The 24532-nt window shown below is 39.1% G+C and overlaps 3 protein-coding genes across 4 annotated transcripts; 2 read left to right on the top strand and 1 right to left on the bottom strand.

Moving 5' to 3' along the window:
• Nucleotides 1-1005: 1005 nt before the first annotated feature.
• On the bottom strand, nucleotides 1006-4705 carry LOC122822690 (testis-expressed protein 47). 2 transcript variants are annotated; one of them, XM_044101506.1, is made up of 8 exons: nucleotides 4539-4705; nucleotides 3589-3661; nucleotides 3075-3181; nucleotides 2935-2999; nucleotides 2191-2266; nucleotides 1929-2063; nucleotides 1330-1477; nucleotides 1006-1177 (listed from the first exon to the last, which is right to left on the bottom strand). In XM_044101506.1, exons 1-8 carry the CDS (start codon nucleotides 4596-4598, stop codon nucleotides 1149-1151), a joined length of 693 nt encoding a protein of 230 aa, XP_043957441.1. In that variant the 5' UTR covers nucleotides 4599-4705; the 3' UTR covers nucleotides 1006-1148. The 2 variants fall into 2 exon arrangements, with proteins under 2 accessions (XP_043957441.1, XP_043957440.1); XM_044101505.1 differs by lacking the exon at nucleotides 4539-4705 and adding an exon at nucleotides 3813-4484.
• An 837-nt stretch (nucleotides 4706-5542) lies between these two features.
• ndel1a (nudE neurodevelopment protein 1-like 1a) lies at nucleotides 5543-17075 on the top strand. The gene is made up of 9 exons (XM_044101504.1): nucleotides 5543-5668; nucleotides 7312-7408; nucleotides 10339-10492; nucleotides 11184-11332; nucleotides 11922-12058; nucleotides 12334-12507; nucleotides 14536-14630; nucleotides 14728-14873; nucleotides 16215-17075. The coding sequence occupies exons 2-9, from the start codon at nucleotides 7323-7325 to the stop codon at nucleotides 16306-16308; spliced, it is 1035 nt and encodes a 344-aa protein (XP_043957439.1). The 5' UTR covers nucleotides 5543-5668; nucleotides 7312-7322; the 3' UTR covers nucleotides 16309-17075.
• A 3660-nt stretch (nucleotides 17076-20735) lies between these two features.
• Nucleotides 20736-23462, top strand: armc7 (armadillo repeat containing 7). Its single transcript, XM_044101507.1, has 3 exons — nucleotides 20736-21050; nucleotides 21593-21736; nucleotides 22561-23462. Exons 1-3 carry the CDS (start codon nucleotides 20972-20974, stop codon nucleotides 22902-22904), a joined length of 567 nt encoding a protein of 188 aa, XP_043957442.1. The 5' UTR covers nucleotides 20736-20971; the 3' UTR covers nucleotides 22905-23462.
• Nucleotides 23463-24532: the final 1070 nt, after the last annotated feature.

The following is a 24532-nucleotide window of genomic DNA, read 5'->3' as shown; positions in this document are numbered from 1 at the left end:
AATATAATTCAGAAGGTATATCAGTCCAAAGGCCAGAAGTAGAAGATGACGCACTTTATTAAGGTCTGGAAAATAGAGCTGCAGCATTTCACAGCTTGTTCAGGTGATTTAATATATTCAGTCACATTCTGTCTATTTATATACCAACAGATTATTGACAGATCCATTTGTGTCAGATTAGGACATTATAGATGACTTGTTCCTCCTGTAAAAAAGTTCATTTTAGTTGCTTTATTATAAAATGTTATTTGGCGATGAAACAATAACACAGCGGTGTCAAACTCATTTCCGTTTTGGGCCAAATCAACATCATGAATGCTCTTAAAGGGCCGGTTGTGCCAGAATGTGTTGATAAAACCTGTTCACAAACTGTTCAAATATCAATAAATTCTTAAGATGAAATAATATTATTGATCATCTTTTCAGTCCCTCCAGGATTTTGTCATTTTTTTCTACAATTTTTTGCAATAAAAAGTGTTTGTGGCACTAATTTGGAAATATTTGCACTTGTCTATGATGGTAAATTTGACTTTTTATTACTCGTTGTAGAGATCATGGACTATAATCTGACATCAATTAGAGTTGAGGCAGCTGTTTGGTACAACTAAGAAAGTTTTTAACAATTTTTGAGAAAAATTTGCAATAAACTCCCAATAATTAGCTCAGAAAAGTGCTGGGATTTGTTGACTTTGTGAATTTCCACAATAATTCTCAATAAAATGCAGGGACTGACTGATATAATTTGGCAGTAAACGAATATAACTGCATTAATTTGATCGATAACATAATATTTAAGCACACCTAGTGTTTAGCCTAGAATCTAGAGGGCCACATAAAAACCTACAGCGGGCCGGATTTGGCCCACGGGCCTTGAGTTTGACACGTGCAATAAGAGAGTGAACCCATCTGTCAAAAAAGTTACATTAAGACACGAATTAAAAATGACGTGTTTAGCTTTCAATCCTTGGAAAGAAAGGTAAAATAAATGTGAAAATGTTCAAATTATCACTTGATGTGATTTAAAAACAGTGTTACTTTTATTACATTAAGTTTCCAACATGCTCTCTTACTTTAAACACAAACATTCACTGTAAACTGGATGTTTTTCATGGTGCTCAAACAGACAGACGGACAGATAGCTGGAAGCTCTAGAAGAAGGATCTGAGATCGACTTGTCCTGTTGAACAACAACAAAGTAAAATGTTAATATTCTTCCTTTTTTTTTATCTGTGGTCATACTTTACAGTTAATATGATTTTTCATAGAAACAGAAATAACTACCTATTGAGGTGATTTTTATTTTCAGACTGAGAATGAAGTTCTCTTTACCAAAGTCAATGCTGATGTTTAAGGGGCTGTGGTACATCTGCAGGTACTGCTGGGGACTTAAAAGTTCATCTCGGTCCAAAAGCTGCTCCAAAACCTCGGGAGGATTCAAAAACTCTGGTTTCTTATCCAAGATGGCGCCTGGAAAGTCCTGGAAACACAATCATGCAGTCGTAACAGTGCAGTGACTTCCACAAGTATTCATATGCCTTGAACTGTGTCACTTTTTGTTATGGTACGATTGAGTAACTCTGGAGGATCTGCAGGGATCCACGGCTCGGGTGTGAGAGTCTTTACAAACCACAGATATTTGTTGTGTTTTCCTCAAAACAGTAAGAAACCAAAAAAAGGAGAATGGACAAAATTGACTTTACACTAGAGGTAACAGAGTTGAAAGAGGCTTTAGTAAAAGTTGATTCTATAAAGTCCTGAGTCAGGGAAGCTGAATACAAATACATAGCACTTTCTTCCAATGTGTATTTGTAAAACACATGTATAGTCTACCTACCAGTTTGTAATTATGAAGTTTGTGATTGTAACGTGACAAATTGTGTGCATATTTGCTATATCTCCACATTTTGTTCAGAAAACAAGAGACCAACCTTAGAAGTTTCTAAATGCGTGACCAGCTTCTGCAGCGGCGTCAGGACGCGGCAGACCACCGTCTCTATGCCCTCCTCCACTTTTTCAAGCCTGGTGAACAGTGGGTTCTCATCTATCTGATTTGCAGTCAGCACCTGCAGAATGACAGGCAGCTTCAAAACTACACACACAAAGGTGACAGCTGGAAAAAAACAACAACAACCTGATGGTATCAGAAGAAACGTCTCTAAGCACTTTAAGGAAGAGAGGTAAAGAGCTCACCTTGTAGCTCCATTGCTGGAACTGTCTGCTTTCCAGACTATGCCACATGAAAGCAACCTTAGCTCCCAGCAAGGTGCTGAAAAGAGAGTTTGTAGGCCTTTAATGCACCTCAACCTTCACAGGTCTACCTCTGGGAACATTTTCAGCAGTTTGTCAGCAGAAACAAATCATTTAATTCATTTCCATCCGCCTTCGAGCAGCTGTAATTTCACATTAATGATGGCAAACTGAAGGAGTTTTAAGTTTAACTCATGTTAGGCTGCTTTAGCCGTTCTACTAGCGCAACTCAAGGAAAAGTCATACTGGCTGCTCAGTCAGCTTGCATGTAGCTCCTGAACTCGCCGATGGCTGCTAACGTTTGTCGATTCCTTCACTTTCTGTGGAAAACATTTGCAGCTCAAATGCTTTCCGCTGAAGTGTGCAGATTTTATGAATCAAGCCAAATTTGATTGTCTTTGTTATGGTTTTTGTTTCATCTGGTGCCTGAAAACAAAAGAATCTTTGGCATCAAGCCAGACGCACCTATTAGATGTTTACTGCAAAACTATTCATTCAAACGAGAAAATTTAAGTTGTCTCCAAATGTCACCTTAGGAGTAAATGGAGGTCTAAAATGTGTGATTTAACCAGAGTGTTAATTCGGGCCTCAGAGTTTGTTAGAGACCAAGGAAAACATAGAAAGCGACTCGGGGAACAATAGTTCTTACATGTTCTCATTAGCAAACATTAGCAAAGGGACGATTACCAGTCTGGCTGTTCCTGCATGGCTTGGAGTTCGTTCAAAAAACAATCCAGCATGTATTCAGACGTCTGCAAGACAAACACAGTCAACTATATGAACAAATCTAACAAACAATCTGGCTTCTACCTGGAAGCAGAACTTGCCTCAATGATATGTAGCAGACAGGTGGGGTAAATGAGCAGCAGCCCTGTGATCTTATAATCCAACTTGTGCTGTTTGGTTAACTGGCTGAGGAGATTTTCATAACGAGCTGCTCAGAAGCAAACAAACAGTTTGTTAGGCTGCACACTGCCACATAAAAAGGCCCAGCTTGTTATAAACACACAGCTCCACTACTATCCCAGCTTTTATTGTTGGTTTTCTACTCCAGTAAATGTCTAGGAATTTCGTCAGCAGCTCCCATAAAAGTCGATGAAGAGACATTTACGCAAGGAGGTGTAAAAACACTCCGACGGTGAAGACAGGACAAGATTTTACTAGGAAAAAAAAATGTCCCTCTGGGGTTTTTCTGCACAGACTAGAATGTAGGGCTATATATTTATTAAATTACAGGGAATATCGTCACATTATCAGTCCCCCGTAAGGAAAACTGAATTAAATTGGTATCAGATAATTAAAGTGTCAAGCTCTATAGCTGTAAGGTAATTGGTGGCTGACCTCCCAGTTCTGTTCTATCAGCAGCATCGCTGGGGACTTGGGCTACCATCGTCAGCTGCTGCAGCACGACCTTCTGCAGAGAGAGAGAAAATGACGAGCCTTCAGAATTAGCCAGCTTGTTACCTGACAGTGTCTGTATTAATAGGTTTTTGACCTTTTCAAGAATAAAAAGAAACAAATTTGTTTAATGAAATCCATGGAAAAACCCCAAACTGTATACAAACCACATCGTCCTCCATCTTTTCCTTCTTCATCTGGTGTAATAAACTAGTCCCGGTCTCCTCTTTTGCTTCTTCTGCCTCCATTTTCTACATCACTTGTTATACCAACCTCATCTCTGTCTGAGTTTTGCTGAAGTAGCGACAGAGCAAAGACTCACCGAGCTTTTCTGTTGTGTGTTTCAACAGCTTACACCCTATACACCCATTGTTCTCCAGGCCCTAAAAGACCAAGCCTGCAGCTTTCTTCTCTGATTCTTTCTCAACTCATTCAAGGATGACCTTGTGGTGTAAACGCTGAAGGTGAAATAGAAGAGGAGCTGGATATTCAGAACAAAATACAGCAAAGACCTGCTCTATAAAGGTCTCACATAAGTTTTAAAGGCAAACAAACATTATGGAGACTAAGGAAGACAGCAAACAGGCCAGGAATAAAGTTGTGGAGATGTTTAAAGCAGGGTTAGGTTAGAAAACCAGTGTTTCAGGCTTTGAACGTCCATAATCTGAAACTGGAAAAGCATGATCAAAAGTTAACAATTCAGTACAGTGTATGTTACAATGTGTCCTAAACATCCGATGTGAGCACTGTGCACGAACACTGTGCAACTTGCAGGAATGATCTTTTAATTCGTATTTATAACAGCTTTGTTTATTGCATGTGATGTCACTTCCAGGCCAAAATTGTGACTTCCGAGACAAATAAAACAGCATTTGCGAACTTTCGGCACAGACCTCTGACTTTCTGCCGTACACCACATCAAACAAAGTTTTTCTCTCTTCATCATCCTCCATGGCGTCCCAGAAGTTTGAAGGAAGACTTTGAAATTCCCAGGAAACACTCAGGACAGCTGGGCTAGTTTTCCGTTACCACGGTAACAAGTTCCCTCAACATGCGCTCTGACGTCATGACGTAAGAATAACCGGTTTTTTGTTTGTGTTTTTTTTGTCTGTTTTGTCTTTTGTCTGTGTTTGTTTGTTTGTTTTTACTTGATTGTCCTTGGTTGAAAATTATAGCTATACATAAAAATAAAATTATACAGCAACTAATATTTCGGACTAATTTAGGTTTGTGAGTAAACTTACTGCTGAAATTTTATCTTGAAATATAGGAGAGGCCTGTTACATATCCGCTAGCTTGTAAGCTCTTCATTAAAAAATGTCATGGTTGAAAGATGGAACATTTTAAAGCAACTTATTTCCGTTTCTCTACACTGTCTCCCCTTTTTAATTTTTTTATTTTTTTTTTATTTTTTATCGATACATATTTTTACATCCCAATCTGTCATATTTACTTGACGTTGTATTGCAAATCTGAATTAAAGTTACACATCCTTCAAATAGCACAGTCTGTGCTCTTGGATTACCAGGAGGTGGTGCTGTTTTAATAAACTTGTGCCTTATGCGCAATATTGCGCAGTAGTAACGCCCATGGAGCAGGTCCACTGGTCCACCCTAAATCTAAATTATTTTCTGTAAAAATTAAAAATAATAATAATAATAAAAATGCATTCCTAAGTCAGTGAATTTATTATAAATGCCGTCAATAACCATGCCTTTTTTTCCAATAAGAAATCATTCATATATACATAACCATCTGTGCCTCTAACGTACTTAAAATGTGTTTCAAATATGCATATTTTTATTCTGTGTTCCTCTGTGGAGATAAATTACTCACTCTCAACATCCCGTAGAAAGAGATAGAAGAGAAATTAATAATAGGAGAAACTGTGATTTATTTTATAGGTGTGTTCCCCTTTAAATCGCGCTGAACGCAGTGGATTGGAGATCAGACAGCAGAGGACGGTCAGCTTCAGCAGCTCCGAGCAGCGATGGACCGATAAACCTTTGGAAGCGATGATCAGGTACTGATGCACTTTGTTTTTATATAGTCCTTTCCTTGAAGTAAAAAAAAAAAACAAAACAACAACAAATAAATAAACCGAATTAAAATACTGGATCCATCGTGGTCGTCTCTGGCTGGCCGTGTGTTCGGATTGTTGCACACCCAGTTTTGACAGCTGAGTTCAATAGCATCATCGATGTGTCTCGCCCTAACCCCAATAAAGTCCGATATTAAATATAATTATGGAAAAATGTACGTTTATTATCCTTTTGTCTATATTTCAATAGAATGTACAACTAAATATTTTCTTTATGAGCCATTAAAATCTGATAAACATCTGATCTGTGTTCAGCTTCATCATCGATTAACCCATTAAAACCAGATCAATTTATCAAAAAAAAAAATCATGTCATTTCTGAAAGACAAAAAATATAATCCCCACCTAATTTAAAGGTATTCTGATGTGACACTAGTCGTAAATAATAAATACGCTAAACATTTAATAATATACAAGATGAGTTATTTGAGGGGGCTGCACTGTGGCGCAGTTGGTAGAGCTGTTGCCTTGCAGCAAGAAGGTCCTGGGTTCGATTTCCGGTCTTTCTGCATGGAGTTTGCATGTAGCTGGAAATAGGCACCAGCAACTATTAGGGACAAGGGTGAACAGAAAATGGATGGATAAATTATTTGATGATCATTTATGAATAAAATAATATTGTCTGTTAGACATTAAAAGTGCTCTATGTAATCAAATTAGACTAAATTAAGATCTTTATTTTATGTACAAATGTGTTTTGATCTCATCATTATTAAATGTAATAAAAACTAATTCTGTACATCTTAATGTATTTTTTGGAGATTTCATGTGATGAACTATCACAAAGCAGTGCGTAGTTGTGAGTGGAATAAAATAACACATGCAAAAAAAAAAAAAAGTTTTACAAATAAAGACCTGAGAAGTGTGACACACATTTGTATGAAGCCCTTTGTTTAACCATCATGTTGGGGGCTGCTAGTCTTCACTGAGTGTTTCTGATTAATAATGCCCTGCTGTGGTGTAAGTCCTAGTCTCACTTTATCTTATATAGGCACTGCGTTTACTAGCGCCTTCCACATTTATCACTGGGTTAGGGTCAAACATTGAAACATGAGGCTTCTGCTACCCTCTCCTGAGACTTTAACTGGAACTGTGGGCTTTGATTAAATATTCCCACTCCATGAACACCTCAACTCTGCTCCACTGTCAAGTACAATGGAGGATTTGTAATAATTTAGATCCCTTGGACACTATTGAGAACTATTTGTAACGTTTTTAATTTAATCAAATGTTGATAAATCTGGGCTTTAGTTGATTTTGGGCAACATTGCTGGGTTGGATCATGTTAACATTATTTACTGTCGTCCTGCGGAAGAGGTTCAGTCTGCCTGTAAAAAATGATGAGGCTCAAACCGTCTGGTCAAAACAGCATAAACCCAGCCATTTTTAAAATATGTTTTACACTGAAAATAGGTCATCATCGGGTCTTACAGCGGATAATGATCTAAAACATGTAATGACATGGATGCAGAACCACACCAAATAAAAAATAAAAAATCAACCTTCTTCCATTCCAGTTTCCAGTTTCAAGTTAATATATGTACTTTGCTAATTCTCTCCTGTAGATTTGTTTGCCATGGAAATGGACATGATGCCAAAATTCTCCTCGAAGGACGAGGAAATTGATTTCTGGAAAACTCTTTCCCTCAAGTACAAGAAAGGGTAAGTAATGACAACATGGATGCCTTTCCCCTGCAGAAACAGAAAGGCTCACTTTATTTACCAAAGGCTATTTATATGTTTTTACTGAGCATAATCAACATCTAGCGGTAATCTGATCTTCCCACTGCTTTTCATACCTCTTGTAAACATTCCCACTTTCATCATGATATAACCGTAAAGAATGTAAAATATTTCACAGGGATTTTATATGAGAGAGCGGCACAAAAAGCTCCTTTTCCCCACAAAATTACTAACCTATGGCGTCGTTCTGGGTCGCAACTCGGACCAGGTGAACACAATGAGTGTTTTTACGTCACTGTGGGGAATCCTGGCTGACGTTTCTGTGCAGAAATATTTTTTTCAATGTATTTTACAGCATGAATCATTCTTTTTAAAGACCATGCATCTATTTGTTTTGCGCATTGAAGTACAGACTTTGATTAAGTCACATCGCATATTTTCAAGCCATTCATTGGACTTGCTGTTGTGCTTTGGATCATTTCCCAGCTTCACAATGTTTCAGAAGCTGTGAAGCTGCAAAGTTTTTTTTCCAGACCGATATATACCAGAGATTTAGTTTTGTCATCCATCCATCCATCCATTTTCTGTTCACCCTTGTCCCTTAGTGGAGTCGGGAGGGTTGCTAGTTAGTTTTGTCATCTGCTACTTCATGCTGTCAGCCAGGGTGATTTCTTCATTATTCGGGTTATTCTAACGGAACTCGGAATCCCAAATAAATTTGGTTAATTAAGAGCCAGGTTAATTCTGATAACTTATTTTTTCCTTGACAAATAAAACAATTAAAATGTGTTCAAGCGTCTGAAACATCTAACAGGACATCATTCCAAAACTCGTTTTCATGCTCTCCAATGAAAGCAGGTTTTCCATCTCCAGTGACACTCTTCTGCGCATCGAGCAGGAAGAGTGTCTCTCAGCAGCTCATGTTTCACTGAGGGTGTAAAGAGCTGCAAAGACTCTTTGTTTTTTTTTTCTTCTTTATGCACAACAATTCCCACTGCAGGCTGCGAAACTTACCTGAGTCTTAAAGCTGGAACACAGCTTAAGACCGATTAGATAAAACTGAGCTCTAAACATCTTGTGTCAAAGGAAGCCAACACCCAGTTATGTGAACGTTTTCAGACAATAACCGACCTTCAGAGCTGAGGCTGCCTGCTATTTATAGATCATCAAATGAGAGGCGTTCTTTTAAAGCAGGAAATTTGACCTTTGTTTACCTCAAAAAACATGTCTTGTGGTTTCAAAGTAGCATGGATTGCCATGTGGGGGACACTGTAAACACAAGAAGGTGTTCTGGTCTGATTTATCCAAGTATTATGTTAATAATACAGTAACTTTTTTCTGCTCAGTTGGACTGTAGTAAAGGTAATTCAAGTCAAAATGAGCTGAGCATGTGATCAAAATTGACCCTAAAAGTGTGTGATTGTCCTCTGTAGAGGATTCTGATTGCTCATTTCCACAGGCGGGAGCGTCGTTAAGGCGTGGTAACAAGGATGAAGTGGACATGCGTGTAATATTTGATCTTTTCAAAGTGAAGCCAGTTCAAAGCCTCTCTTAGTTTTACCCCCTGTGTACCGAGGACAAATGGACTCCCTGGCTCTGTGCCACCAGCAACATTTGAGCTCACAAGATGCCAGTTTTAGACAGCTGGATGTGTGTGTGTGTGCGTGTGTGTGTGTGTTCATGACCGCGTCAGCAGACGCTTACATAATCAGCTCTTTATGGCGAATCTGCTCTGAAGTCACGTGTTCTCCTGTGTCATCTGCATCAGTATCATCTTGATAAACATTGATTTTCATGAAATGTTCTAGATTTGAGTCCAGTGAGGTTAAAACGCTGAGAAAGTTTGATTCTCACTTTATATTCAGGCCTGGTTTCACGTTGACTCAATAATATTTTATGTTAAATCTAAATAAATATGTCATTTCTGCTTTTACCACCAGTTTTTAGTTGAACAGCATCGATCTGAGAGAGCAGAGTTTGTACGCCAAAAGCAGAAACTAATCTAACAATGCTGTCCTGTTTTGTAGAAAGTTTGGTGAAACTCTATCACAAATATTTAGAAAAAATTTTTTTTTTTATTCCAGATTTGCACATTTAACCTTATTGTATGATTATCAGACATTGTGGAGCAAAAAAAAAAAAAAAAAAAAACAACCTTCCATTGCATCCTGCAAAAGGAAGCAGATTGAAATATTTTCTTTAATAGATAGTACATTTATCAAAAGATACATTTTTAAAAAGTACCAAATCATCTGAATCAAACACAGAATATTGCAGTAACTAAAAATATGCATAATTCCAGTTTCATTGCATGTTTACTTTTTGGACTTTTTCCAGTCCAAAAAGTTGGACAGAAAACTTCTGAACTAAGAGGTTTAATTCAAAAATACTTTATTGATTCCAAAATTAAAATGTTGCTGTAACTCATATTATTCATATATTCTTCAAAGAGTCTCTGAGTTTCTTTAGATCCTCCTCAGGTTTTCAGAAGATTTTAGATCTGGATGTTGAGATAGTCCTGAAAAAAGGTCAATTTTGTGTCAGGTGAATCATTTCGAGGGGCTTTAAGGATTTCCTTTTTTTCTTCTTCTTCTTCTTCTTTTGCCATCATCAACACAGTCTATCATATTTCTACCGCAGGGAAGCAAGACACATTTACACTTGAAGTACAGACTGACCTCTGACCCCCGGACAAATGTAGCAATGCTGAGCACATAAATCCTCCGAAGCGCCTCCCGTGTTTGAGTTTTGGTAGCTGCATGTGGGTCAGCGCTGCGGTTCGATAAAATAAACATGAAAAAGTTGAAAAAAATAATAATAAGAAAACGTGTTTAGCTGTAGCAGTTGATTCATGGCTCCCGGCTCTGCTGAGACCTCCTCCTGTTGTCTAATGGCTCCTCACATCACAGCTGTGAGGAGGCCCAGGAGGAGCTGCTGGAGTTCCAGGAGGGGAGCAGAGAGCTGGAGGCCGAGCTGGAGGCCCAGCTGGGCCAGGCCGAGCACCGCGTCAAAGACCTGCACTCCGAGAACCAGAGGCTGAAGAACGAGGTGGAGATGCTGAAGGTAACTCCAGAAACAACCACAAAGCACCTGATACTGGCCGCCTTCTCGTTTTGCAGCCCTAAATCAAACATTTCTGTCCAGGGAGGATTTAAAGCTGGAGGTGGAACGTATCTGAGAGACCCCCTCTTTTCTAATCCTGCCACCTGCTTGGCCCCATTCTTTCCGAACACCGACATGCACAGCTCTAATAAATAATTCATGAGGCTCAGACTCATTCTTATAATTACCACGTTTCCTATTCCATGTTTCCAGCTGCTTTTTTACACAATAAAAATGTGAAGATCAGAAATCCTTCACAGAGTCTATGTTCTGATCCATGTCTGGTAAATGAAAACCTGGCCCAGAAACTCCCCTGCATCCCTGCTGATGATGATTTGAGTCAGTACCCGCTGCTTTAGTCCCTGGGTTTCCAGCAGGGACAGGAGCAGAAACACAGACCCGTGTGGCTGCTTCCTGTTCCCAGGGCGATTCATCAGCAGATGTAGGTCAGACACAGAAAGCCTCGTGGTTTTTATTGAGCTTATTGTGTCCGGGATAAATGGGTCACAGCTCACATCCGCCGCAGGAGTGCAAAGAGCTAAAAGAGGGCATATTGAAGAAAGAAGGACGGCGATGAGGAACAGGACCTGGAACATTGTGTCCATGTCTCTACTGAAATGGCCTCTGTTGTTTTGAACGTCTCCGTGTTCAGGAGCGGCTGGAGCAGCAGTACTCTCAGAGCTTCAAGCAGATCTCGGTGCTGGAGGACGACCTGGGACAAACGCGCAGCATCAAGGAGCAGCTCCACAAATACGTTCGAGAGCTGGAGCAGTCCAATGACGACCTGGAGAGAGCCAAACGGTCTGTGCATGTTATTCCCAGTTACATTTACTGTATTGCAATTTTTTATTTATTTTTTTAAGTTGTGTACAAATAACACTGAACATCCTGCATGGTATTCAGATGGAAAAAGGTTTGAAATCCAATTCTTTTATTTCAAAGAACTTCTTTCAGATCAAACCCTGAAAAAGCAAAAAGTATTTTTTTTTTTTTTTTTGGTCATGTTTCTAGTGCAGATATCATTATGGAGTAACACAAAACTAACTTACAAATACTTTTCAGGAAATATTTAAGTTTTAGTCAATAATTTCTTAATATTGATGAAAAACGTCTAGTTCCACTGGCAGATTATTTCACTTGTAACATGGGATATATATCTTGTTATAATTGAGATAATCTACTAGTGGAACTTCTACTTTTATTAATTAATATTAAGGAATTATTTACCTAAAACAAGCTTCTATACCTTGCTGAAAAGTTACTTGTGAGTTAGCTTTGTTTTATTTCAAGTGTGATAAGATATTTTCACTTGAAAACAGACAAAATACTTGGTGAAATCTTGTGTTTTTGCAGCGGAGTAGTGATGTTTTTGTTTACGCTGCGTCCTCAGAGCCACCATCGTTTCTCTGGAGAACTTCGAGCAGCGCCTGAACCAGGCCATCGAGAGGAACGCCTTCCTGGAGAGCGAGCTGGACGAGAAGGAGTCGCTTCTGGTGTCGGTGCAAAGGTTAAAGGATGAAGCTCGAGGTGGTTATTGGCTAAATCCCACAAATGATCCACTCTGTCGCTCACTCAGCTCGTCAACATGCAGCTGCTGCGTTCGCCTTCCTCTCATTGGCGTAACGTAACTAATAAAGACGTGGAAATTGATGTTCGTGGGCTTCAACTTCGCAATGTTTCTCAGTGAAACAGACTGAAGTTTGAGGTCGTGAAATGACAAAATATGGCCATTTTAAAATGATGTAAATGTTTTTTCGAGGCTCCTGCTGACCTCCTTTTTTTCCTCTGTTGGGGTTTTAAAGATTTGCGTCAGGAGCTGGCCGTGCGAGAGCGGCAGGCAGACATGAGCCGGATGTCGGCTCCCAGTTCCCCGACGCAGGACAACATCAAGATGGACTCCGCAGTACAAGCCTCCCTGTCCCTCCCTGCAACGCCTCTGAGCAAAAGTCTGGACAACGCCTTCGCCAATCCATCAGGTAGATTGTTCATCATGACTTATCAAAATGTCCTGCTGATTTAATTTTACGTAAAGAAAGACGAAACAGCTAGAGAAAGGCTTCCTGGTTTCTGGAGGGTTATCTTATGTTGATAAAGACAGTTTTCTAAAAAGAGGGGGGAAAAAAGGTTAATATACAAGCTTGAGAGAAAAGGAATTAAAGAAAAGCGATTTTCTTATCAAAACACAGAAAATATGCAAAACATAATTTGAGAAAAAATAATAAAACATGTAAAATAACATTTTTAAAAAGCATGATCAGTGATTAAAATTCATAAAATTGCATTTTGTTATTTTCTTTCTTTATTTTATTTAATCATTTAATACATATTTTCTTTTCAAAGCTTTTTGAAAGGGTAGAGACCCCCTCCAAGACAAAACCTGCATTTCCAGTGATGGCATGGTTACTTTGAAAAGTAACTTTAATCGGACTACTGATTGAAAAAGTAACTTAGTTATATTACTGACTACTGACTTGGAAACATAAGTTACATTAAAATAACTGTTTAGTTACTTTCAGCAGACAAAATCACATTGAGCTTTGCCAAACTTAATTGTAAGCTATTTTATAATGGTAACATCAACAATGTGTCTCCACTGATAAGGTTGAACTGAAGAGGAGATTGTACCAGTACAAAAAATAAAAACGTGAGTAATTTGTGTCTGGAAAACTCTAAGAAGGATTTTAAAGCCCCCCCTCCCCCAGCCTCCAGATTCTGCGTTACGCCCCTGAGTTTGGTGTCACAGCACACAGAGCTCCTCCTGCAGCTCCACAGCTCAGATGGTTGCACAGATTTGTGACACTTACAGTAATATTAATAATTATAACGGTGCTAACTTGCCATTATAATTATTGCCAACTACGGACACGTTTATTCGTGGCTGTTTTCATGTTTATTGCGCTGTTCATATTAGTCTCGATGTTTGCAGTTTTCTGGGCGCCTTGTCATTCAGAGGTAATACATTAACTTGACATTAACAAAGACACAGCGGGACGGATCATCCGGGAAATGATGGACAGAGAGAGACTGACTAAAACTACCTTAATGACGGACAAATTCTGGGATTTATTATGAGTCTCTGCTTATTTCCAAGCCCAAATGAGTAACTTCACGTTCAAAAACGAGCCCAAAAAGGCGCAACCAGCAACTCGTTAAATTTTCAAACGACTTAAAAAAAAATGAAGCCCAAAGCCGCTTATAATAATCGGACTTGGCGACAGAAACTCAAAATAGTTCCAGTTTTTCCTCCAACAAAATGCGCATCTCCCTCCATTGTTTACATTTCTGTCGCATAGAGACGTCGGTCACTTGACAAGACACGTAGAGGAAATACGATTAAATAACAAAAGAAGATAGTAACGCAGTAACGCAAAAATGATTTTGATAAGTAACTGTAGTCTGACTACTGGATTTGAAATAGCAACGCGTTAGATTACTGGTTACTGAAAAAAGTGGTCCGGCGTCAATGCGTTACCATCACTGGCCAAAACATCCTCTAAGGAAACATTTCCACTGATCCCGCTCCACCAGCGCACAGTACCAACTTTTTCCTAAATCCACAGAGTTGATCGTGTGCGTAAAAGACGTTTCTCTCACATCAGTAGACAGCAAGCAGATAGCTTTTCCGGTTTATTTTTTCCCTCGCACCGCGCCTCCCCTAAAGTGCTCTGGCGCCCCCCAGGGGAGGCGCCAGAGCACTTTGAAAACCGCCGATTTAATATATATTTTCTTTCTATGTGCTTTTTGAAATGTAGAGAAAATGAGACAAAACCTACATTTGGTCAACAGCCTTATGATGAAGCCACCACTGTCCTAACAAAAACCAAGTTGTAAAATAAATAAAATCAAATTTATAAAACAAGTAAAAAAAAAAATATGGCAAACATTACAACTATTTTTATATTCACATTTTTTTTAAAAACATCACAGACTTTTGTTTTTGTTTTGTGTTCAACACAAGCCAAAAGTCTTCTTCTACATTTTAATATAAAGCATTGCTGTTTCAGTTCTGTCTAACGGCTACGGCAGCAACTGTCCTCTGACTCCCTCCGCCAGAATATCAGCGCTCAACATCGTCAGTGATTTACTCCGGAAAGTCGGGGTGAGGGGATTCCTTCTTCCTTCTTCCTGTTTTACCCACTGCGTCTCTCTCCAGAAACTCTCCCTTCTTCCCTCTTTGTGTTTTTACCTCCATCCAGGCTTTGGAGTCGAAACTCGCCGCCTGCAGGAACTTTGCTAAAGACCAGAAAGCCCGGAAGGCGTTCTCTCTGGACAACAGCAACGCGCTGAACGCAAACACAACCAGCTACGCCCAAGCACTCAGCACGTCGTACTTTGACAGAGCGTAAGTGACGCGCGCGCTCAGCATGTTGTTGGCATACTATACGCATTCACAGAGGAAACGATGAGAGGAATCTCAAACGTGTGTGCGTTTTGTCCCAGCAGAACCGAGACAGTCATATTCCCGGCGTTAGTTCTGGGTAAATCCAGCTCCTTTGCCTTGTGGAGAAGGTTTTGGGATGCATGCTGTCTGTGTTGGGTCTAACAAGCCTCCTCTCTAATCACGTAGAAATAGCGACGGCGGTGGGCTGATTGACGGTGGCGGTAGAGCTCTGATGTCCCGTTATAGAGTCTTTTATCAGACCTGAACTGGTGGAGTGGTGGCCTAAACTTCTGGCAGTGGTGCAAATTAATTCATTGCACACACACAAAAAAATATTTTAGCTGAAAATATAACCCAGATCATGAGACCCTTACAAACTTATAAGTTAGCGTTATTTCTGTACAGTCATATAATAAACGCGGGTGGGAAAGTGAGAGAGAGTCAACTGGAAGCCACTCTATCAATACGATTAGCAGGCAGGTAGGAACCAAGCGAACGATTAGGGTTGGAAAGCATGATTAAAGTCTTGCCACAGATTCTAAATGGGATTTAGCTCTGGGCTTTGACTGGGCCATTCTAACACACAGTAGTAACACATCATTGTAGATCTGGCTGCATGTTTAGGGCCGTTGTCCTACTAGGAGCCGTGAGGTTTTCTGGTTTGTTCCACCTGTTTGCTGAGTGTCTTACATGTTAACATTAATTCTCTGTAACTTTTACAGAACTCACCAGGAACTTACTGGCTGCATTCCTTTACCGACGCAGATTTAGTTTATTGTAAATCAGTTCTGAAAAGTAATCAGTATGTTCATGCATCGTGTAAAGTTCTCTGAATTCTCTTCAAATGTGCAAAACAAATATATTTGTCTTTGCTTATTCCAGGAACGTGACCTTTGAGTTCTGGAAAGTTGTGAGCTCTTTGAGATACTTGTTGCTGCTAAATCTAATCAGTTTATCTCTACCTGGAATCATAACGCTATGGAAAATGAGCTTCTGTTTTCATTTTCTCTTTTTACTTTCTTAAACATATCGGGTATTTGGTTTTGAGTTTTGCCTGATCTTTTCAGACAAAAGAAACATATCAGAAAAATGTCTATAAACCTTTTCATCTACACACATTAAGGTGTGTGGATCACACAGATGTTTCATTTATGTGATCGTTTTCATTATTTGCATCTCATCTGCGTGTCTGAAAGCTGCTGAAATCATAAATGGAACGACGTTCACGTTGAGTCAGTTCTGGATCCTGTACAGAGGAAGTGATGCGTGGACGGTGACATTGTTTGGGTGGCTTTGTTGCAGTGGGACGGTGAACAGGCTCGACCCCGGGACCCTGACAGCCATCACCTCCGCGCCCGCCGCTTCCTCGCCCGGCTTGGTGCGCCTGGCCGTGTGAGACCCTGCAGCACAGGAGCAGAGATCGAACGCTTCGTTGCACCGTCCCCGGCTGCGCCCTCCTTGTTGTTCAACGCCGTCTGTTGTTCTGACTCGACTCTTGTGCTTTGTGACTGCTGTAATGGTGGCTCCGTGTGTGAGTGATGGGTGTTTGTTTATCTGTCTGGCTCTGAGAAAGGCTATGAGGGTCTTTCTGCTCACCTGACTCTGGCAATATTATGCAAATGTTACATTTCTGACACAATAATCGACACTTTTCTCACTTGTAGGCAGAATTTCTCACATTCTTACTAAGCAATAACGTCAGCTAAACCTTCACACACGTCGGTCAGTTTGAATTGTTCAACACGTGTGCTTGAACAATGTTGAAGTCATTTTATTTACAGAACTAGTGTCTAGTGAGTCTTTGTAGCGAGTCACACAACGTAACTTTAAACTTTGTGACATGAAGCGTACAGTATTGGTCATATTGATCCGCGTTCACAGCTCAGCAACGAAGTGGAGAGTTCAGACATGCTAAAGGGATAGTTCAGATTTTCTACCCGTGGTGATCAAGAGACATTATGAGCAGTCAGTGTCTTACCTAGTGAATGTTAAGTTAAGGCGGAGCCAAACAAAGGAGGTTTCTGCAATCTTTGATCAACACAAAATACATTTTTATTGACTGTGATTTTGGTCCATGGCTGTTTATGCTGCAGACTGTTGGTTTGAGGTCTGTCTCAGTTTTTTTTTTTTTTTTTTTTATGTTGAATTTTTTATTTTTTTTTACAGAACTCTGTTTACTCAAATCCAACTCGTGCATCTAAAAAAAATCTAAACTATCCCTCAATTTAATTTCTGTTCTCTTTTTACCTGTTTTAACTTTTTTTAAAGCCATTGCACAATTTATTTCCAGGTTTATGTGGAATGTCGGTCAGTTCTAGTGCAATATGTTTTTTGCTGTTTGTGAGTTTATTTGATTTCTTGACTGCATGTAACCAATAAAAGATGTATTTATTGTCACAAATGACTTCACCGCATTTTATTGTTAAGGAAGTACTAACTTGGGCAAATATAAGTTAAAAATGATTTATTTTTTTTATGAAATTATTTGGCTCATAAATCCACATTTGCATTCAGAAATAATTAGATTTTAGTTTTTAGAAGATCCACATTCCTGTATATTTTTTTTATTGGTCTGATGCATCATTTGAATTTTCTGAAAAACAACATTCAGGGTTTTAATAAGCTACAAACATCAAAATTAACAGAAATGAAAACTTGAAATATATCACTCCTGTGCGCAATTAATTCCTCTAGAATTTCACACAATAAAAACTGCTTTCAGGTAACAAGCACATTTCTTGAACAGGGTTTGCCGTTGCATTTATATGAAACATTGCATGAAAATAAAAACACAACAAATAATAATAAGGATTTAGCTCACAACTTGCACTCACAGGGCTCTTTAAGTTGCACGTTCTGCCCTCTGCTGGACAAACATTCTCTTCAGATGATTTATAAAGGTCTAGAAACACACATGGAGTTGATACATGGAGAGCAGTTTGACTTCTTTCACAATTTGAAGGCAACAAGTCAATCTGTGCACACAGGCTGAGTGCAAAATTTAGAAAAGCCCTTTTTTCATTCTCTTCTCTCTGAAAAGTGGATGCTTACAGAGTCTGCTGATCTGCTCGGCGTCGGCCGACTTCATTAACAAGGTGAAGGGAGCCCAGAAGTGTCTGTTTTGTTCAGTCACGCTCCGCCTTGCTTCTTCTTCTCTGCCAGCTCCTCCATCTGCTTCTGTCGCCTCTCCAGGACCTCCATCCTCTTGGACTCGTTGCGTGCTCTCTCCTGGGCCCGGATGACATCCACCTCCTTGAAGAACTTATGTCTGCATGGCAGAAGAAACAGAAATCTCACTAGGACAGATTTCTACAGCTATTATGAAAAAAAAAAAAGTAAAACCCAGCAGGGAAATTGTGAATATTCTTAAAATCAACAGCTTCCGATTTACCACCATCCTTCAGGAATAGTTCAGCGATTTACATGGAAGACACCAACCTAACCTGAGATTAACTTTGTAAGTCTACTTGAGCATTTGCAGGATCTCAAAATTAATTTTGAAATAACAGATCTGGTGATTCTTTCACAATAGTTGCACAAATAACAAATGTTAATTTTTTGTCATATTTGTGATTTCTTCTGATTTCCAGTTTTTATAAGCATGTGTCATGCTAAAACCGTCCATTCTCTTTCTGTACTGCAGCAGTCAGGATATAAAAACAGCATCAAGTATATTTATCAAAGCTTCCTGCTGAGTGGTCATCATTTATCAATATTAGCAGCAGAGGTGATGTCACACCTCGTGAGAGAACAGAGTGGCAATGAAGCAGGATTTTATACATATTTTTACGGGTAATATTTAAACTAGCTTCACAATCTTTTGTGAAGCTAGTTAACACAATTAAGCAGCTAGCACAATTAACACAGCAATCTCTGTTTTTTTCTAAAACTTTATTTTAACTCCACATGTTGGAAAAATGACACTTTCCTTTTAAATTATTTCTTATGTCTCAGTGCTTCCTCTAAATCAATTTGAAACACATTACTGACAGTACTAATAGCCCCCAATAACTATGTCCAAATCATAGAGCTTGGTCAGTGAGTCCTGGTAGTGATTCGCACGGTGAGTTCAGTGATCAGAAAAAGATTGGAGTTTTAAGCTTTTGACCAGCTGGTCACCTGTCAGGACCATACAAGCTAAAATTCATCAGATGCAAGTCACTTGCTATTTTCCTTCTGAAAAGACTCCAAACCCATCAAACAACGTACAGCACTGACAGATCTGAAAGGATCTAAACCAGAACAGAGTTCCAGATTCACAGCTACAATTTAGTGTTTCACTGCCTAAGGTCTGATTTCTTCACAGCGATTGTTATTAAAAACAAAAAAACACTACACCGCTGAACATTTCTCTCTAAACTTTTACCAAACGGTGGAAGTTGATCGCAGTTTATTTAGAAAATGTTAGACAGTTTGTAATAAGTTAACTGATTAATTAATGTGCAACACTTAGACATCACCACCAGTAGGAGATTGTGCAAGAGCATCTGAGTTTGAATGCTATTTTTGCAATAAAGAAGAACAAATAAGCAGCATCAGTTATTATTCCTGAAGATAAGTTTAAACTGGGAGATGAATGTAAAAGAATGCTGGAAATGTAACTTTAAGACTATTTCATCACAAATCTCCACTCTAAAGTTTCAAGCTAAAAACGTAGAAAACAATTTTCTTCTATAATTGTTTTCTACCTTGGTACTATCGTGATTCATGCCGTTAAAACCAGAGAAAGCTGCTGGTTCCTAGAAAGAAAAATCAAAACGTTTTGACCATGTGACTCAAATATTATTGTCCCAAAAAAAGTTCAATAACTCTAAAAACGTTTTTCTGGCCAACTAGACAGTTTATTTAACATTAATAGTTTAGTGCTCTGCAGTTTGTACTTGTAACAATCTTCCAATATGACAGCAGCACAGAGCTCACAAACCTGTAGAGACAATACTGAGGAATTACATAAAACTGAAAAATGTCTCATGTCAAAGGATCAGACCTGCACTAATAAGTGTAAGTTGTTATTCACACTGAAGGCAAGTTAACAAATTTTGACAATAAAAATTAACAACGGACCAAAAAGTAAAATAGACTACTGGTTGTTTATTTGGTTGTTTTTTTCTCTCTCAAGAATAGATCTCTGCGAGATTAAATGTCATCAGAACTTTACTATTTACATAGTGAAGTAAATAAATATATTTTTAGCAATCACGGCAGACCTCCAAATTTCGGAATTGTAATAAATAGCACATTTATTTAATATAACTAAAGGCACAAATAATAAATTACCTGTTTATGAAAACAGTAGCGAGTCCTATCAGCACAGTCCCGAACAGAATCGGTTTGGTGAAACGTTTTCTGGCGGACAGCTTGTGTTGTGTCATCGTAGCGTGTTTGTGTCATTAACGAGGCGTATTGCCTGAAAATAAAAATAAAATTTTAAATCTACATTAGGTAGATTTTTCTGTAGATGACCTTCCGAGTGTGGGCTGACACAACAGCACAGACATACCCACCTCCTTAGGTCTGGTAACAACTTCCGGTGTTGTGTCGGACTTTGCGTCCCAATTGATGTGTGCTTTTTCCCTCGGTTTCTTCACGGCGTGTTGAAGTTAGTCGTAAATCGTAGCTGAACGTTCAGAATAATAAGAAAACATAAACATTTTTTCCGAGAAGAGACAGTAATTAGTTTACAACTTTCACTTTGCTCTTAAGCTTGAAACAATATTGGATTCTAAACTTAGAGCTATTCTGTAAAATCCGACCTTCAGAGGCAGAACTTTGTTCTCTGACACTGTTCCCAGATTTAAACTCTTATTTCCGATGTTCCTAGAACGCAGCATTGAATTTGCTATTTGGGGCGCATTTTGGGGGGGTTACCAGAATAGAAACAACACCTGGAAAACCCGGAACTGTTTTTCTACTTGTTCGTTTTGTCGGACACATTTCAGAGAGGAACGACTAAAAACAACTAACATCAGTAAAGTAATGTGGAAAGCCTGTGCTAGAAAACAGATTAATCGGAGGCTGGCTTGCAAAAAAGCGACCAAAGTGGAGCCGGAAGCTGAAATATGAGCTCCACAGAAGCGCCGGAGCGGTTTGAATATTTACAATCTCTTGTCACTGAATTTCAGGACACGGACAGTGAAGGTAACAAATTTTAATTGATCTCTAATGACTTTTGTTTATGTCAAGCATCTTCTTTTAGAGGCAAAATGTGTTATTTCTAGGTGGAAAATACGTATTAATAGATCATTTTTACATTAATGGTTCCTGTTTATGTGAGATTGGGTTGCAGAGGAAACAGATCTAGCAGTAAAACTCAGCAGTGACTTAGATTGGATTAGATTAGATTAGATTAGATTAAACCACGTTCATATGTTGGAATGGGATACATGGGACAATCTTAGACTAGAATTTAATTTATTATTGTGACTCATTTTAATGCAGCAGCTTATTTTTTGTTAATTAAAATAATCGTAATTTTTTTCTGAAAATCATTTTTGACAAGAATTTTGTAGAAAATGTCTGCACTGCTTTGTGACTCATATTTTAGGGGGATATTACCAAGAATTAGTCAGAATCTCACAAAGCTATAGCAACAAACAGCGCCTCCTGGTGGCGTAAATTAGAACAACACAATATAATCAGTGGTATTGATTTAATTTTTTGCCTTATTTTTTCTTTATTAGAGGCCAAAGAGCAAGTTCTGGCCAACCTCGCCAACTTTGCGTACGACCCAAAAAACATGGAGTATCTGCAGGAGCTGCAGGTGCCCGACCTCTTCCTGGACATGCTGACCGAGGAGAACGAGAACTTTGTGGAGTTTGGGATGGGTACGTGTTTAAGTTCAGTAAAAAAAAAAAATAATAATAAAAATATTATTTCATGACAATCATATATTAATATCTCTTTTTTGAAATAGTTCATAAATAGTGAATTATTGCCCTGAACTTCTGCACAGATGCTTAAATAAAGTGAAACTAGTGAGCAGTAGACAATATGAATATTTAATATCTATTCTTTAGTACTGCAACGCTTCCTAATGCTTTAGAAGAAATATTTTTAATCTCTCTTTTCCATCGTTATGTGTTTTTACCTAATCCGTCTCAATTGGTCCTTTTTATGTCTCACATCTTTGCATGTTTATGTAGGCTTTTAGTTTCCAAATAAAGAAAAATAAATGCTGCAAATCATTTCGGGAGTAGAAAATTAGTAGAAAGTTCTATGGATGCATTTTGATTAATCGTCACTATAACTGGAATTAGACTGTCCTGTATTACATCTATGATAAGACTGGACTGTGACTTATTGTTTGAAATACGTCTGATTGACTCGTATTGGTATGAATTTGATTCCTTCAGCGCTTTTGTAAATAAATTGGGACATCTGACATATTTGTCATAACTTGTTGCTACACAAGCAAAATGAACTGAGCTAAAATCCAAAGACACTCATCCATGTGGGATGCCACCAATGTTCATATAAAGAACGCAGCAATCATTCAATTCACAAGCTCATGGCTATTTAATAAATAACTTTACAGCCAAATTAAAGCTGCCTTTCCAATTCCCTACACTTTTATTTTTTTTTTATTATCAATACATCTGAGTTTTCTTGAACCGTGAGCTTCACCTCACTGCCTCCTCTGTGCTCTCAGGGGGGCTGTGTAACCTCAGCATGGACCCTGAGTGTAGAGAGGTCATCCTGCAGAGCGGCGGCATCAGCCTGGTCACAAACTGCCTGTCCAACCGGCGGGAAGAGACCGTCCTGTCGGCCGTCACCACCCTCATGAACCTTGCCACGCCCGCGACCCGCTCCCAGATCTCCGAGCCGGGAATCCTGCAGTGCATGCTGCGCTTCTCCCTGGCAGAGAGCCCCCGCCTGCGCAACCTGGCGGCCGTGTTCCTGCAGGACTGCTGCAGCGAGGAGCAGGTGAGGCAGGCCCAGCAGCAGATGGACGGACGGCAGACTGCCGTCGGGATCCCGTTGCCCAAAGAATGAGGACTCAGTTTGGCTCTTTGTGCCTAAAACAAGCTTCTAGCCCCTGTGACGCAGTCCTGACGTGACGCTGTGGGAAAACGCTCCCTAGGCTTCCGGACGAGGGCGAGGTCAGGGTTGTCTCCCGGCCACTCCGGCTCCTTCACGCCGAAGTGGAAAAACCCCCAGAGGGAGAGCTGTTGTTTGTGTGCAGGGTGGAGCAGGAAAAGGACATAAAGAGTTACCTCAAACTTGCTCATTTGGGTGTAATAAGACTGCTGTAATCTGTCCACACGGTGTTTTCAGATTATCCATTTTCTAAGTGAAAACCAAAATGAATGCTCTGGAGAAAGAATGACCTTTAAAGACAGAAAAAAGTAGAGACGCACAAATCAGAGACCAGAATCAGACAGTTGTGGTTTGATCAGTGGTCAGCAGATCAAAGAGTGAAAAATGTTTTTTTTCTTCCTTCTCGTTAAATGCATCAAATCTAACAATTCTGAGTTTATTAACACGTCAAGGATCAGAATATGTGATGCTGTTATGGGGGGTTCAATAAAAATAAATAAATCAAGAAACAGGGTAAGTGGTGCATTCTTTCATTTTGTGTTTTCCAAACAACCTGCTGAAAATGTATTTTCATTTTGTTTTTGAAGTTGGTTTTAGCCAGGAGCAGCGTGAATTTTGCTGGATTCAGGAGTTAGTGAATGAAAGTTACACCGCTGGCCTACACATCCACGAGGAAAACTGCTGACGGTTATTATTCACCAGTGGAGTCAAAGAAGCACACATCTCACAAAATGAGGTACAAAACTATAAATTAGAAAGTTGAGTGGAAGGAAATGGATGCACAAGCAACAAATGATGTAATTTACTAAGAAGCAGAAATATGTTCCAGAACAGATCAAATTACTGCTCTAATGAAGGTGACCAGTCACACTAATTATTTTAGTTTTTCCACTCTCAGTTTGGGTATTACTTGTTTTTCAATACATAATGACAGCTTAAAATCTGTTGTGTGATTTTTTTTATACACTTATACTTAAGATTAAAATAATTTCCGAACATGATAATGAAAAACGTCTCAGCTATAAAACCTTAAATTTGAAAGCGGGTTGATGCATATTGATGCAAAATTTTAATAAACTGATCAGCTGCGAAGAAGACAGTTTTGTTATTGAGAAAAAAAAGGGGGCACATTTAGTTTTTTTTTTTTATATATATGTATATTAACATGCCTGCTAGACAAATCTTAGGAAATGAGTTTCAATCTTGCATGAAATCTTGACTAAATTGATGTTAAAACCCCGCAAAACTGTTTGCTGGCCACTTCAGCCAACCTTCGTTCGTCTTGGCTGTTTCTGTAAGAATAAAACATCCTGAAACATTTAATGAAACCTGAAATATGTGAAATAAAACAACAGAAAACAAAAGAAGGGAAGCAAACCTTTAGGTTCCTCCTTAAAGAGCCAGAAGCCAGCGTTTGTTTTAGGAGCTATTTCTGGGCCGAATCCTTCAGGCCGAGACAGCCGCCGACACCTGATCCTGCAGCCCGCACACGTCGTCCGGGCGGGAAATTCTTCACGGCTTTCAGCGTGTCTGCCATGTCGGCGCATTTTTTACATTTTTAATCAGAGCGAACGGCACGTCCA

The sequence above is a fragment of the Gambusia affinis genome, linkage group LG20 (genome assembly GCF_019740435.1).
Source record: "Gambusia affinis linkage group LG20, SWU_Gaff_1.0, whole genome shotgun sequence".
NCBI lineage: Eukaryota > Metazoa > Chordata > Actinopteri > Cyprinodontiformes > Poeciliidae > Gambusia > Gambusia affinis.
This window is presented reverse-complemented; position numbering and strand designations above follow the sequence as displayed.

Excerpts from the sequence above, each read along its gene's own strand:
- LOC122822690 (XM_044101505.1), bottom strand. The coding sequence starts at position 3,893 with ATGGAGGCAGAAGAAGCAAAAGAGGAGACCGGGACTAGTTTATTACAC. Across the intron at positions 2,267-2,934 it reads ATGCAGGAACAGCCAGACTG|CACCTTGCTGGGAGCTAAGG; the intron begins GTAATCGTCCCT and ends CTCTCTTTTCAG. Across the intron at positions 1,178-1,329 it reads AAACATCAGCATTGACTTTG|GACAAGTCGATCTCAGATCC; the intron begins GTAAAGAGAACT and ends GTTGTTCAACAG.
- ndel1a (XM_044101504.1), top strand. The coding sequence starts at position 7,323 with ATGGAAATGGACATGATGCCAAAATTCTCCTCGAAGGACGAGGAAATT. Across the intron at positions 10,493-11,183 it reads ACGAGGTGGAGATGCTGAAG|GAGCGGCTGGAGCAGCAGTA; the intron begins GTAACTCCAGAA and ends CTCCGTGTTCAG. Across the intron at positions 12,059-12,333 it reads GTTAAAGGATGAAGCTCGAG|ATTTGCGTCAGGAGCTGGCC; the intron begins GTGGTTATTGGC and ends GGGGTTTTAAAG.
- armc7 (XM_044101507.1), top strand. The coding sequence starts at position 20,972 with ATGAGCTCCACAGAAGCGCCGGAGCGGTTTGAATATTTACAATCTCTT. Across the intron at positions 21,051-21,592 it reads TCAGGACACGGACAGTGAAG|AGGCCAAAGAGCAAGTTCTG; the intron begins GTAACAAATTTT and ends TTTCTTTATTAG. Across the intron at positions 21,737-22,560 it reads CTTTGTGGAGTTTGGGATGG|GGGGGCTGTGTAACCTCAGC; the intron begins GTACGTGTTTAA and ends CTGTGCTCTCAG.